The 15,655-nt window shown below is 39.5% G+C and overlaps 1 protein-coding gene across 1 annotated transcript in view; it reads right to left on the bottom strand.

Moving 5' to 3' along the window:
* Window positions 1–898: 898 nt before the first annotated feature.
* Window positions 899–15,655, bottom strand: part of LOC121858187 (cytochrome P450 2L1-like) — a gene marked incomplete at its 5' end in the record, with an annotated part of 29,124 nt that continues 14,367 nt past the window's right edge. Inside the window, 2 exons of the mRNA XM_042354402.1 lie at window positions 899–1,145; window positions 9,288–9,418. Coding sequence (XP_042210336.1) covers window positions 919–1,145; window positions 9,288–9,418 — 358 coding nt within the window. The remainder of the gene's footprint in view (window positions 1,146–9,287; window positions 9,419–15,655) is intronic.

Raw genomic sequence — 15,655 nt, 5'->3', positions numbered from 1 at the left:
GGAGAGTAACTAATTACTTCTGAGTAGCTGTGCTGAGTCTACTAAGTGCCTTCCATTCTCTTCAACTATGGGTGTATGTGGGCTGCTTAACCAAGTCCTGGTGTGAGGTCGACGACCTTCATGGTTGATCTTACACTCGGTTGTGGGGGTGCTAAAGAATTTATTTGGTGTTATGCATGTGGTGTATTCTGGGCCAGTGCCAGTGTGCACGGTTAAGGTATTGTGGAGGAAGCACCCGTGACTTATGAATTCAAGAGTAAAGAATAAACACCTAGTTGGTAAACCTTCCCCCTGTCAAGTCATGAGTGGCTCCTCGTTCTCATATAATTTTGGGTCTTATGTATGCGCATGCTGATTGGGCTCTGATGATATCAGGCCATTATGCCATTTGATGATTATTTTGTTCGGTTTCAGACATCAATAATCTTATATATATATATATATATATATATATATATATATATATATATATATATATATATATATATATATATATATATATATATATATATATATATATATATATATATATATATATATATGCAAGCACATCACTGTGATATATATATATATATATATATATATATATATATATATATATATATATATATATATATATATATATATATATATATATATATATATATATATATATATATATATATATATATACTGTATATATATATATATATATATATATATATATATATATATATATATATATATATATATATATATATATCATTTCATCTGGGTACTAGTTTTACAAACCCAACCCCTACCAACAGTATATTGTAAATTGTCATTCCAAGACTCACAAGGCATATCATTTTTCACAAATAAAAACTTCCCAAAGACATGAAAATTTTAAGTTTAGTGGGACGTGTAAAGAGATATTCACATGAACATACCCAGCGATTACTCACCGCCGACCATCTGCCAGATGACGTTAACAACAGCGACATGAAGGGCGTGAGGCATCGGTGCAGGTCTTCCAGCTTGTTTCTTGAGCTGCTGCACCAGCTGTGTGCCCGACCGCTGCACGGCTGCCACCAGCTTGGACTTACCCATTCCCAGGTCTCGCAGTTGACGCAGAGCGAAGCGCCGGTTATTACGCCACAGAGACCCGTTACTTGCTATCACACCTGTAAGCGTCACCAACACAGAAAATGGGGTTGCAGAAACTTCAAATTTATTTTGGAAAGAGTACATGTAATGTGAAAAAATATGAGTAATTATCCAGAATAAAAACTTTATTTGCTCTATTGAAAATTCGTGGTTAGAGTTTTTATGTTTCGTTGTTTTACCCTGGGGGACGTTCAGTATAATTCATAGTCTTATTAATCTCGACAGCATACAACAACTTTTCAAAGGAAAGACGTGAAGATATGAAAACTCCCTTGCTAGTGATAGTTGTTATATATATGTATGTTTATATGCTGCCTTTATTGAATAAATATATTATATCTTATGTTACTTCTTACCAAAGTCAGAAAGTGTTTAGGCTTGTGTAAACACGAAATGTGTTAGGCACGTTGTAACTAAGAACAGAGAATAAACGCCCAGCCAGACCGACCACGTGCTTGTCATTCTCCCATTAAATAACGCAAGATACTACACTGGCGATGAGGATGGGATTCACAAAGTGTTGGTGAAGTCCTTGAAGAGAGGATAGTGACCACTGAAGGGAAGGTTATTCTGAACCTGGAGAATTTAAGTGAAGAGAGCAACCATGGCTGGCGTCAGTGGATACATCGGACGACTGGGGGAGTATGATGCAGACAAGGAAGATTTCACATCATATTGTGAGAGAATGGACTTCTTCTTTCTGGCAAATGAATTAATGGACGACGGTGGTGATGCTCAGAAGAAGAAAGCCCTTCAAGAGAAAATAAAAGCAATCTTTTTGACAGAGGTAGGAGCTAATGTTTATTCTACTCTGGTCAATCTGCTTACTCCAAACAAACCCAAGGACTCCTCACTGATTCAGATTACCAAGATTCTGAAGCAACATTTTGACCCTGCTCCACTTGAGATCGCTGAAAGTTAGAGATTTGGCACCAGAGATAGAGGTAAAGATGAATCAGTAAGTAAGTAATTTGAAGAAGTTATTCATTCACTGTAACTTTGGACAGTTCTTGAATCGAGCTCTAAGAGACAGGTTTGTAATAGGCCTGAATTATGAAAAAATACAGAATAAGTTAATGAACACCACTAACTTAACTTTTGAAAGTGCATGTCAGATAGCTACAAGCATGGAATTGGCCGAGAAAAACACCAAAGAATTTGTTGCCAATGCTGGTAGTGAAACAGTTGGCAGTAGTGGCTCAGTGTGTAAAGTAACTGTAGCTAAAAGGAATAATTATACCACAAAACAAGGAACACATGCTGATTTAAAATGTAAGAGGTGCCGAGGGAAACATGAAAGCTTTCAGTGTAAGTTCAAGAATTCAAAATGTTACAATTGTCGACGTATTGGACATATTGCTCCTGCCTGTCGAAGTGATAAAGGTAGAGTATATGCCGTTGAAGATGAAGAGAAGGAAATGAAAAACAGTATTCATGAGAGTGTTAGTAATTTTGGATCTGATAATGATGAGAGTGCCCATGTGTTTACTATTTACACCAGTCGTGAAGAGAAAGTTAAACATAGGTATAATGTGGACTTGTGTATTAATGACACACCTGTAACCATGGAAATGGATACTGCAGCTGATTTCTTCATAATGAGTAAAGATATGTATGACAAACTATTTGCGCATGTGCCTTTAGAAGACTCAGGTGTCAAGTTGAGAACTTATACTGGAGAGATTTTGAACACAGAAGGTAAATTAGAGTGTGAGGTAAAGTACAAAAATCAGAATTTAAAGTTGCCATTAATTATAGCTAGTTATGTGAATAGACCAACTTTGTTAGGTAAGAACTGGTTGTGTGAACTTGAGATGGACTGGAAGGAGATATTTAGTGTTAGAATGTGTAACAGTATTCCAGGTCTTGAGAAATTGCTTGAAAAATACAAGATTTTATTTGTAAAGGGACAGGATGGTATAAAGGGTTATGAAGCTCATATCACCATTGACAAAGATGTTACACCCATATATGCTAAGTCCAGACCTGTTCCTTATGCATTGAAAGGTGAGGTTGAGAAGGAATTAGACAGACTTGTGAGTGAGGGCATTATTGTGAAAACCGCCAAGAGCAATTGGGCTGCTCCAATAGTAATTGTACCTAAAGCTAATAAACCTGTTAGACTATGTGGTGATTATAAAGTTACCATTAATCAAGCTGTTGAGGATGAGCAATATCCCTTACCCACATCTCAAGATTTGTTTGCTTCACTAACAGGTGGAACCATTTTCACTAAGTTAGACTTGTCCCAAGCATATGCTCATGTCTCTGTTGATGCTGAAAGTCAACAGTACCTTACCATCAACACTCATAAAGGATTGTATAAGTTCAAAAGGTTGCCTTGTGGTGTTAAAAGTGCACCAAAGTTATTTCTGTGCATCATGGACAAAATTCTTGTGGGTCTTCCCAATGTGTTATGTTTTCAGGATGATGTCCTTATTGTTGACAGTGTCATGTTCAGGATGATTCCTGACAGTGACATCCAAAATCATGTCAAAACCCTAGCCACAGTATTCGAAAGATTGTTGGCACACAATGTCAGGCTCAACAAGAGCAAATGTTCATTCCTAGCTAAAGAAGTAACTTATCTTGGCTACAAAGTGAATGCAGAAGGGCTGAGACCTGTAGAAGATAAAGTAGGAGCCATAGTAAATTTACCTGCTCCAAAAAATGTCAGTGAATTGAAAGCTTTCCTAGGTATGATACAGTATTATTCAAGGTTCTTGAGTGGACTTTCATCAGTTTTAGCCCCTCTGCATGAACTATTAAAGAAAGGGATATCATGGAAATGGAACAGTGCAACTCAGAAGTCATTTGAAGATTGTAAAGCTGCTCTGTCTAGTACTGATGTTTTGGTCCACTATGATACCAGTAGAACACTAAAGCTTGCTTGTGATGCATCGGGCTATGGATTAGGTGCTGTCATAAGTCAGATAATGGATAACGGTGAAGAAAGACCCATTGCATATGCCTCGAGAACTCTTACCCAAAGAGAGAAAAATTTTGCACAAATAGAGAAAGAGGCTTTGTCTATCATATTTGGAGTAAAGAAATTTCACCAGTATCTACTGTATATGGGAGGAATTTTGTTTTAATAACTGATAACAAGCCTCTCTTGGCAATTTTGGGTCCTAAATCACCTGTTCCTACACTTGCTGCAGCAAGAATGCAGAGATGGGCTGTGATATTGTCGGCATATGACTATGAGATACAGTACAGACTTTCAGATGATCATTCCAATGCAGATACTTTGTCAAGGTTGCCATGTAGTGGATCAAATGATGGAGTAGAGCCTAAGGTTTATGCTGTAACCATGATAGCAGAAGATTTTCCAGTCACCTCCGGAATGATTGCTCATGAAACTAGGAAAGATGTTGTATTAGGAAGAGTCCTGGAGTATACACTAAATGGATGGCCAGAGATTTGTCCATCCTTAGACTTTCAACCGTATCATTTAAGGAGATGTCAATTATCAGTAGAACAGGGATGTGTGTTGTGGGGTATGAGAGTGTTAATTCCACAGTGTTTTAGAGGGCAAATTTTGAATGAACTGCATTTTGAACATCCAGGTATATGTGCCATGAAAGCACTGGCCAGAAGTTTGTGGCCTAAACTGGATGGTGAAATAGAAATGATAGTACGTTAGTGCTCTGTTTGTCAGAATGTTAGGAGTATGCCACCCAGCACACCTTTGAAAACCTGGAAATGGCCTACCCGTCCCTTCCAAAGAGTACACATTGACTTCTGTGATAAGGGAACAGACAAATTTCTTGTATTAATTGATAGTCATTCAAAGTGGATTGATGTTAAGCACATGTACAGTACTAATGCTGGTAGCACCATTGATGAATTAAGATTAATATTTGCCGAACATAGAATACCAGAAGAGGTAGTTTCTGACAATGGTCCTCCATTCCAATCATCAGAGTTTAAAAACTTCATGAGATTCAACGGTGTAAAGCATGTACTGACCCCACCCTATCATCCTGCCTCTAATGGTGCAGCTGAGAGATCAGTTAGAATTGTAAAGGAAGCACTTTCCAAGCTGGTAATTCAAGGAACTGTAGGAAAATCAATGAAACACAGACTAGCAAATTTCTTACTCAGATACAGAACCACGCCACATAGTGTGACAGGATGTACTCCTGCAGAGTTAATGGTGAAGAGACAGTTGAGAACAAGATTAAGTTTAGTTAAGCCAAGTCTGTTTGAAGTTGTAGAGAGAAAACAAGCTCAACAAAAGATGTATCATGATAAGAGTTCCAGGGAAAGAGTGTTCAAGGTAAATGATAGGGTGAGAGTTAGGAACATGGCTAAAGGTTATGGTACTGTACATGCAAAGTGGATAACTGGTGTCATTGACAAGGTATGTGGATCTATGACATATTTAGTGAAATGTGGTAACTCTTTGAGATATGTTCATATGGATCACATCATTCAGGCACATGACGAGATGAATGTAGCACCAGGACATGATGATAAACTTGACACAGTTTCAGATGATGATCATCATGATGATGTCAAAGATGATGTTTCCCAGCATCCACTCACTGTGTCAACTGATTGTAGTGATGATATGTCTGTCACTGATAATGCACAGAGTGCAAGTGAAACCCCTTTAAAACTTGATGGAGGGAATAGTCCTAGAAGATCAAACAGAGTTAGGAGACCTGTAATTAAATTAGACCTCTAATTATCTGAATTGTGAACAGGCCTTTCAAAACTGTTTAGTTAGGAAGTTATATTTGTTGTGTTCTATTCCCTTCTTCCCTGCCATATGTAATTCTGTACGTTTTGTTTATTTAGGATTTGTAGCAGCCATGCTCTCTTTTGAAAGGGAGTGAAATAGTGAATATATATATATATATATATATATATATATATATATATATATATATATATATATATATATATATATATATATATATATATATATATATATGTATGTTTATATGCTGCCTTTATTGAATATATATATTATATATTATGTTACTTCTTACCAAAGTCAGAAAGTGTTTAGGCTTGTGTAAACACGAAATGTGTTAGGCACCTTGTAACCAAGAACAGAGAATAAACGCCCAGCCAGACCGAACATGTGCTTGTCATTCTCCCATTAAATATCGCAAGATACTACAATAGTGCAACAAGATAATGTGTTCCACGAGTGATGGTGACTAAGGTGACATAGGCTAACCATTCACATGGTGACTGTAGCAACTAGTGTTATTGTAAGGCCATAGGTAGACGTAAATCATATTCAGAAAGACAAAATTTCAAAATTTATATTGACTGTTTGAAACTATGAAAAGTCGTCCCAGGAAAAAAAATTAAGTTCAGCTAAATAATGAAATAAAAACTCAACATTTACCCCAATAAAAATTAAAAATATGTATATATTTATAGCTGAAAGCAAGGTAGTATATTTGTCCTGAGAAATTATAAATTGCTTTGGATAGTTTGATTTTAACCTTGTGTAAAAATTGAAATATTTAAATCAAGAATATAAATAATATTGTAGGTGTATTGAGATGTGTTACAAATCCTGTAGCCTATAAATTACTCGAAAGGAATGATAATGAAATTTTAATTTCTTACAATAAAGAAGGAAGATGAAATGTCATTCAATCAACCAGAGTACCGTCCTCATATCTGAGGGTTGGTAACCACAGTCCACCACTCTATACGTTCTCGGGCTGTTTTTTTCCAATCCTCCAAGGTTTTGTATCTCTGTAAGGACCCTGTTTTTTATTTCAATCATCCATCCCAGCCTCGGACTTCCCCTGGCCCTCCTACCCTCAACTTTGCTAATTAATATTTCTGTTAGTATCCCCCATCCCTAATTATGTAACCAAAGTATATAATTTTCAGTTTTCTGTACATTTAAAGTATCTCAAAGAGTCTTTATTTGTTTTGCTGTCAGTGTAGCCCATTCTTAGCATTCGCCTATGACACCACATTACAAAGACCTCCAACCTTTTGCTGGTGTCTGCTGAAAGTGTCCACGCTTCTGATCCATACATCAGTCCTTGCCACATGAAGCCTTTCAGCAGCCTTTTTCTCAAATTAATGTTATGTCCCTTTTCATTAAGTTTTCGGAATTATTAATTGTTGTTTTTGCCTGCCCCATTCATGTTTTGATTTTTTCTGTATATCAACAAGCACAGATTTTTTTTTTTTTTACGGGGATTAACCCACCCTGGCACAGGTCATCGACCCACAACGGTGCCTAAGGGGCAAAAAAATAAGAGTAAAAAGCTAATGTCACTTTCCAAATACACAAAATTTTTCACTTCTTAAGTTCCCTGTTGCTTATCATAATTTTTATTTGTTTTATTTATTTCCAATTTGGAAACAACCATTACTTTCATCTTTACAACATTAACTCTTAACTCATATTTTTCAACTTTTCCCACTCATCTATTAACCAGTTTTTGTAATACCTTTTCACTTATGACTTCTCTCATTAAGATTTCTAAATATGCATTATACAATATCGGAGATAGAACACAGCCTTGCCTTACTCCCTGTTTAACTGTGAACCAATTTGTTAGTTCATTATTTACTAACACTGCAGCTTCCTGATACCAGTAAAGATTCTTTAAAATTCTAAAATCCTTCATTAATGACTATTGTTATTTGCTTTATCAAAAGCTATTTCAAAATCAACAAAGCAGATACAAAAAAATCGTGGATCACTAAGCCCCTTCACTCAAAATTCTCAAACCAAATATAGTTTTTCTAGTTCTTTTTTCCTTTCCAAATCTGTTTTGCTCTTCATATAACTCACTTTCTATTAAAAAAAATCTATTTAAAATTACCTTCAATATAACTTTGTAGCCATGACTTATTAAGCTTATTCTAAACTGGGTGAACTCTAAGGCTCCTGGCTTTATAGGTAACAATACAAATATTGATCTTTTTTTTAAATCACTGGAAAGGTCTCCTCTTTGGTATATAAAATTACATATTTTAGTCAAACGTTTTATTTCATTCTTGCCCATTTGGTTTTTTTTTTCAATTCTGCTGGAAGCTGATCAACCCCTTAAGTTTTATCAATTTTAATTTTGCTCACAGCTGCCTTAAATTCTGATTCCAGAAATGGTAGTTCGATCTTTATTTACTTTTCTTTTCTTACCTCTACTCTATCCTTATCATTGTATAGTTCTTCTACATACTCTGCTCATTTGTCTTTTGTTTTTGGGGGGTTCATATGTTTAATCTTTCTGTAAAATTCCAAATGGTTAAGCCTTCTGTCATCCTCTTCGATCTCTTGCATTTCTTTTCTATATAGTATTGCCGAGTCTATCTACATTATTTTTTTTTTAATTTCTTTGTTAAGTTCTTTGTAAGCCTCACTTCCTCTTATCATCTTTATTTGTCTACCTTTATCTATTTTCTTTAAAATTTAATTTGTCATCCACTCACTTTTAGCTTCTTTTCCCCTATGTCCTATAACTTTTTCCCCAGTCTCTAACATTATTTTTTTATAATTATTAAATTGTTGTGATGGTCCTTGCTTATAAAATTCATCATCTAGCGAAAAATATATATTTTCGGTTTCAATAACATATTCTATCCCTGCCCAGGATTTTAGTTTGCCTAACTCCCTTTTGTTTTTATCCGTAGTTTTTTTTTTCAATTTTTGAAACTGTGGCCTCACTAAATTCATTACAAAGGCGTGATATGACCCACAGTCTGCCGTTGGATAGGTATTGGCTTGGCTTATTGAATTTCTGAGTCGTTCCCGAATTAAAATGTAATCTATTTAAGTCCTGACTAAATGTTTACATTGTCTTGTGGTGAAACCCATGTATAGATATGCCTAGGGTGTTGTTAAAACCATGTATATACAATTATCATCTTGTTCCCTCACAAAAGTCAATTAATATTTCCCGTTTCTCATTTCTATTACCCGAATATAAACCATCTAAATTTCGCTCTCCACTTCATGGCAGCAGCACAGTTTGCCTCTCCAGTTAAAGGCAACAGCACAGTTTCCTTCTCTACTTAAAGTTAGCAGCACAGTTTCTTTCTTCACTTAAAGGCAGCACACAGTTTTCCTCTCCAGTTAAATTTCATTTTCCAACTGGGTCTAGAACAACCACGGCTTCTCCGTCAACCCAGAAGACTCGGAGATCGAATGGAACCGATTGACTTACCGTTGGCAGTTTCTTCCCCATACTGAAAAAATTTCCAGGAAGGTCTGTCGACGAAGTCCTGACTGGTAAAAGCGTCTTTGTTCAGCTGGAAGTCGTGGAGAATCACAATTACCTGCGTCCCGAATCTCCATCTGCAAAAAAATGATGTTCTGTAAAGTATTTATGGGACACGAGACAAAAAATATTTGTTTCTACATTGTCGTAATATTCATATACTAAACATATTTTCCTCCCGTATCCTGGCTTCTAATCTGGGTAAATGCCACCTCGTTGACTCAAAAGACACTGGTGCGTCTTGCGTATGACTAAAAATGTTAGACTTAATATTAATTCAATTCAATTCTCTTACTTTGTGATGTTACCACCACATAATAGGTGTTGCTCAGGAAATGCATAATATATTTACCCAAAGGAAAACAAGATATTTGGTTTAACATTTCGCTCCTCACAGTAAAACTGGTAAATTATCAGTGCCACTATTCTCTCTGCTGAAGTCGTACAGATGATCCAGTATTTTACATTTCAAAATATATAGATTCACCAGTTACCTAAAAAAAAATTAGCACAAAATCGAACATTTCATATTGTGATTTCTACACATCATATTGTTATGCTGAGGCATAATTTGGTATTATAATTTTTGTGAGCTAGGTGTTTTCAATATTTTCTGTCCCAAGCAGCAGTTATTTTGGCAAGTTTAGATCATTCTAGAACTCTACCGGGCATATCTATCTCGTTCCGACGTGCAACACCTGGATGTCACTAGAATGCTCTAGGCGTCAGACGAGACATATATAGACACCCACGAGCTGCCTAGGAAGAAATACCCACGAGCTACCTAGGAAGGAGACTCAGAACTGCACCTCGGCGAGGCAAGATCTTCTATGCTCCCGAGGTACTACGTGAACCTGGCGATGAGGCTGACCTGTGACCAGGCGAAGGTCGTAAGAACTGTATCCAGTCACATGCCCTTCGCGCAAGCAGCTAAACCTCCTTGTCCTACGGAAGCTTTTTGACTCCTTAAGAATCAGGGGGGGTGACAAGGGTCGTCCGCAGACCAGTGAGTGGTGGCCTAATCGTCACCTTCGCGGAATGGGAACAGGCCCAGCAAATAGCCAACATAACAAAAATTAACGGGATCAAGATACTAGTGAAAGCGCACACAGAGGATAACTTGGTGTTGGGAGTCATCTCCCACACCAAGATAGAACACTTTGAAAAAGAAGAACTGACCGAGCTGATCCGAGACCAGCTCTCAATAGTACGGAAGCTGACTAGCGTAACTGCACTGGTTGGTTACCCAAAGAATCTACCAAGCACCGAATTGCTGGGATGAGAGAACATCCCAGTAAAACCGTCGGAAAGAAGACCAACAAAGTGCTATAAATGCCAGAGGTATGACCATCTGGCAGGGAAGTGTCGAGCTCGGGAAGTCTGTTGCAGTTGCGGGACACACGGACACCAGCACACCAACTGCTCGGCGACCGCCGAGAAATGCGCAGCTTGTGGTGGCCCTCACTCTTCCTCCGACCGGGAATGTCCCAGGTGGAGGGAAAAGTGTAGGGTGGCTAAGCTGCGAAGCAAGAAAAAACTGAGCTACAAGGAGGCTCTCCTTGTAGTAAAGACCGAAGAATAGAAGAATCAAGACCCCAACAAGACCACAGAAAAGAAAAAATCAAGACGCCCCAAGAAGACCACAGAAAAGAAGCCAGAATCAAACAAGACCGAAGAAAAGACATACAGGCCAGATTCAGAAACGTTAAGAAGATCAGCGTTTTCAGACTTTAACGAGAATATACCAGAACAAGACCAAGAAGAAGAATGGAAATTGTAGAGCAAAAGAAAAAAGAAGGAACTCGAAAGAAAACGATTCAGCAAAAAAAACCAGCTTCGGCCGAAATAGCCGAAAGGCAAAGTGGCCAGTAATCCCGAAACAAGCTAAGCCTAGGAAGTGAAAGTCAGCTGAGCAGTGAGATGAGAAGACGCATGTCGCAGTTACTCCCGACCCACGTGCTTCCACTAGCTCGCGTCGGCGCCTGGCTATAATTACTGTCGCCACACACGCCACTCTCACTTTGACGTGGATATTTCGTCTCTTTTGAAATGACTTCCTTGTTTCTGTGTTTTATGCTCACATTTTTTAGTGCCCTCACCGATTCCCCCAGGATTAACGAACCCTACGGGAACTGTTGGTAGGACAGGCCACAAACGGGCCCCCTAGAGGGGTGTCAGCTGGGCCGGTGAGTTTAGCTGGTAGGGTGAGTAGGTTCCCCCTTTTTGGGGGGTCCTGTAGCAAAACCAGAGCCACCAACCTACGACCAACGCTGGAGGGGGAAGGGGGACTGGCTACCGCACTGGTCCTAAGGAACTAGTTAGGTGTAGTGACCCTTCATTGTCAATTTATTGATATAAACACGAGCGAGAGAGACGTAACCGATGGAAGGAAAATGCCACAAGAGGCCTCAGAAGGAAAACAACATCTCCGACATAGACAATAAGTCCCCAGCAATCCATCCCGAGGAAGAACCACCCACCTTCGCAATTCCGACTGTGATGAAGTACAAGATTCCCAAAGAAACCGAATTCAACCATGCATACGAGTTAGTGGTAGCACTGGAACTAGAATACAAGAACTTCAAGTTCAGTGTGAAGCCCAATCTAGTGGGAGACCTGATACTTTCCCCCCAAGGCCACAACACAGGCAAGATCCACAACGAGATCACCAACCTCAACAGGAAGACGGGCTAGATAATACCATAAATCCCCGAGGAGAAAACAACCAGAATGGTCCTACTACGATATCCTCTGGAACTACATGAAGAAGTCATCATAAAACATCCAAAAGTGACCAAGGCAGAGCGTTGTGTTACGAGTCAGGACAAATCACATACAAGGCAAATGCTAGTGGACATCAAAGGGACAGTCCCAGAGGAGGTAGACCTAGGCAACTGTGGGATTTACAAGTTGCGACCTTTTGTCCCAGAACCACTACAATCCTACAAATGCCAAAAATTCGGACATCACCAATCCAGGTACCACAAAGAAGTGAGATGTGGCATCTGCAGTCTAAGCCACAAGACAGAAATGTGAATTTAAAAACACAAGGAAGAAACCACCACGACAGTGAAGTACCCAAATTGTGGAAAGAAACATCACGCTTGGAGCACATCATGCCCAGAGAGGAGAGAGCGGATGAAAGTTGCAATGGCAAAAATTCAACCACAAAACATAACAGAAGCACCACAGAACACATTCGTGTGGGGTCAACAACAACAGAAAACAACCAATTCAACACCCACCCCGCCACAACTGTCAGACGATTCCTTCCCTGCACTTCCCCCACCAGGCTACAGGACAAGATTTAAGACACCGGGACAAAATCAGTCCATGCAGGAAACCATGACAAATCAGTGGACTCCACAACAGCAGTTCCAGAACTGTATAGCAGTAAAAGCACAGAACACTCCAGTACAGGTGGAGAACACCATATTGCCTGGGACAGTACAACCTCTTCACGCGACCACCCAACTGAACACACCCCAGTCTGCCAAACTACAAGTGGTATTTACAGAAGAACAAATAAAGCAGATGATCACCATTATGATAGTGACTGTCTCTACTATAATAAAGAAACAAGATGCCAGCACCGAAAATATAATAAATGCAGTTATGACACAGCTCACAGAAAAGATGCAGGAAGACCAGACCCCCAAAACTCCACAATTACACGTGGAACAGACAATCTTCAGTCAGATATCAGACAAGAAGAAGAACTTGCCATCCGAGAGATCACTCAAAACCGTGAAACCTCAAGCCCCTTCCAACAGATCACGAGGAACAGAACAAGAAGCACAGACCGTAAGCAAACAAAAGATGACATTTCCGCTTGCCTGGATACCAAAGGGGCCCAACTCCCTTGGCAGCATGATTCTCATCAGGGTGACCATCCCCAGTTCAGAAGTAGAACTAGTTCACTCTGGATATGGAGTAGAGGCACAAGCTGTTCGGATACACCTGGCAAACGACAGTCTTGTACTAAACATCTATAAATCTCCACCCAAAAGACTAGATGCCGGTGAACTACTGACACAAGCAACACAGGAACTTGTGCTAATTGCTGGGGACTTCAATGCCCAACAACCAACCATCAATCCGACCACAACAATGAACCAGGATGGTCACCACCTAGTGGAACTGCTGACAGATGTTCCAGAAATAACGCTCATTAATACTGGGGGAACTAACACACATACTGGGAGGAAGATTGGACCTCACATTCATCTCCACTGAGCTCGTTTCAGTAGCTCAGTGGGAGGTGGATGATGAAATGACCAGTGTCCACTTTGCAACAACAACTACTTTGTGAATGGAGGTACTCCCTCCTCCCCCACGTCCGCCACCCAGATGGAATTCCAAGAAAGCAAATTGGAAATTATACATGATGAACTCCAAAAATTGTATTCGAACTATGAACCAGCAGAAGATATTGACCAACTAAACCAGGACCTTACTGATGCCATACAACACGCAGCAGAGGAAGCAATACCAAAAATAAAACCTTCAAATAGACACCACAAAGACTACTGGTTCTACAATGACGAGGTCAGAGAACAGAATCACAGAATCAATACATTTGGAAGACATCTCCGACAGTGCCCTTCCCCTGAGGGAGTGAAATTCTTGAGAGCTGCTGTCCAACATGCTCGTCAAATTACTCAGAAAATTAGGGAGGACAAATGTCTCGAGTGGTGTGCAACTTGTAATGCACACACCAACCTCAGTGAACTCTGGAAAAAACTCTAGATAGCAATAGGAAAACTGCCCATAGCTCCAGCCCACCCCCAGCCACTACAGGAAACAAGTCACTTGGCAGAGCACTTTGCAGAACACTCGCCATCAGCTTAACTACCTCTTGAAATTAGATTTCATCTACAGCAAGTACAAGTGGAGAGAGAAGTAGTAGTCAGACATGCAATTGAACAAACTGACACTACAGCCTGTCTGTTTACTATAGAAGAAATCAGAAGGGCCAGGAAAACAAGCAAAGTCACCGCCACTGCCAGTGATGGTATAACCTATTCATCGTTCAGCAATGCAGGACTTGCTGGTGAACTTGCTCTCCTAACAGCTATCAACGCATCATGGTCAGCAGGCAAACTCCCGTGAGCTAGCAAAAGGGCAAACATTGTTCCCATTCCCAAACCCAATGATCCCCAGAATTTCAGACTAATATCACTAACAGCATGCATCGGCAAAACCGCCGAAAGGATGGTCTATACACGACTCCTCTGGAAAAATGGACCACTTCACCACAATATCTTTGGATTCACCAAAGGTGTCAGCACTGCACACAGTTTGGCCACTGTCCTGGGATCAATTGGTCAAAAGAAGGCAATCGTATTATTCCTTGATCTAAAGAGAAAGCATTTGAGCTGTTAAATGCACAGGCCATTGTAACCACTTTGGCCTGGAAAGGCATCAAGGGATGCCTATTGGCTTTAATTGCCGACTATCTCCAAAACAGAACAGCAAGAGTTTCCTGTCAAGGACAAGTTTTAGATCACCAAAGACTGGAAAATGGCACCCCACAAGGAGGAGTTTTTAGTCTAACTCTCTTCAACATCCTTGTAATGGCCCCTGTTTCATAAACAGAAGAATTATATAAATGAGTTAATTACATTTGATTTATATACTGATTTATCCCCTGTAACTTTCCACTAGCTATGAGGTGACATGTTCAGTGCACGTGATAGGGTGTGCCTCCGGGAAGCCGCATCATATTATGCTGAATTAAGGCATTTAGTAGCCGGCTCCCTGGCCACCCAAAGCAGGTTGTAGTTTGATATCCTTGGCTAGAGGAAGACGTTATTTGAGAGCCATCGTGGATGGTTCCGTCTTCCCTCGAGGGAGGACCACGTGCGTATTCCGTTCTCCTTCGATGGGTCACTACTCATAGAAGTCTCACTCATAATCTTACATCGAAAGGACGTGATTAAACGGTCTCTTTACATAGGCACCGTCCTCTACCTGCACACTCATAAATAGTGGAAGTTACGGTTGATTTACACTCAGGTATTATATAAACAATAGTTTTTCAATAAAAGAAGAAACAGACAATTGGGTTTCGCTACTCTTACCCAATATAATATATGTTTACTCCCATATACATTACAACTAGAACATAGGTGACAGCTAGTGTGAGTACGAATACAACATTCCGGTCTACGTACCAAGGCGTCAGTATTTTGCGAAACAAGAAAAACAAAAAACAGTGACGTCATACATGAAATATGCGAGTGTATTGATATATCCCATAGTGAGACGATTGTAGTTGAGTGTTTCTCATTCTCTCTCCCATAGAGGTGTAC

This window comes from Homarus americanus, unplaced genomic scaffold, assembly GCF_018991925.1.
Source record: "Homarus americanus isolate GMGI-L3 unplaced genomic scaffold, GMGI_Hamer_2.0 scaffold48824, whole genome shotgun sequence".
Taxonomy (NCBI): Eukaryota; Metazoa; Arthropoda; class Malacostraca; order Decapoda; family Nephropidae; genus Homarus; species Homarus americanus.
The sequence above is the reverse complement of the archived record's forward strand: the minus strand, read 5'-3'. Positions and strand labels throughout refer to the sequence as shown.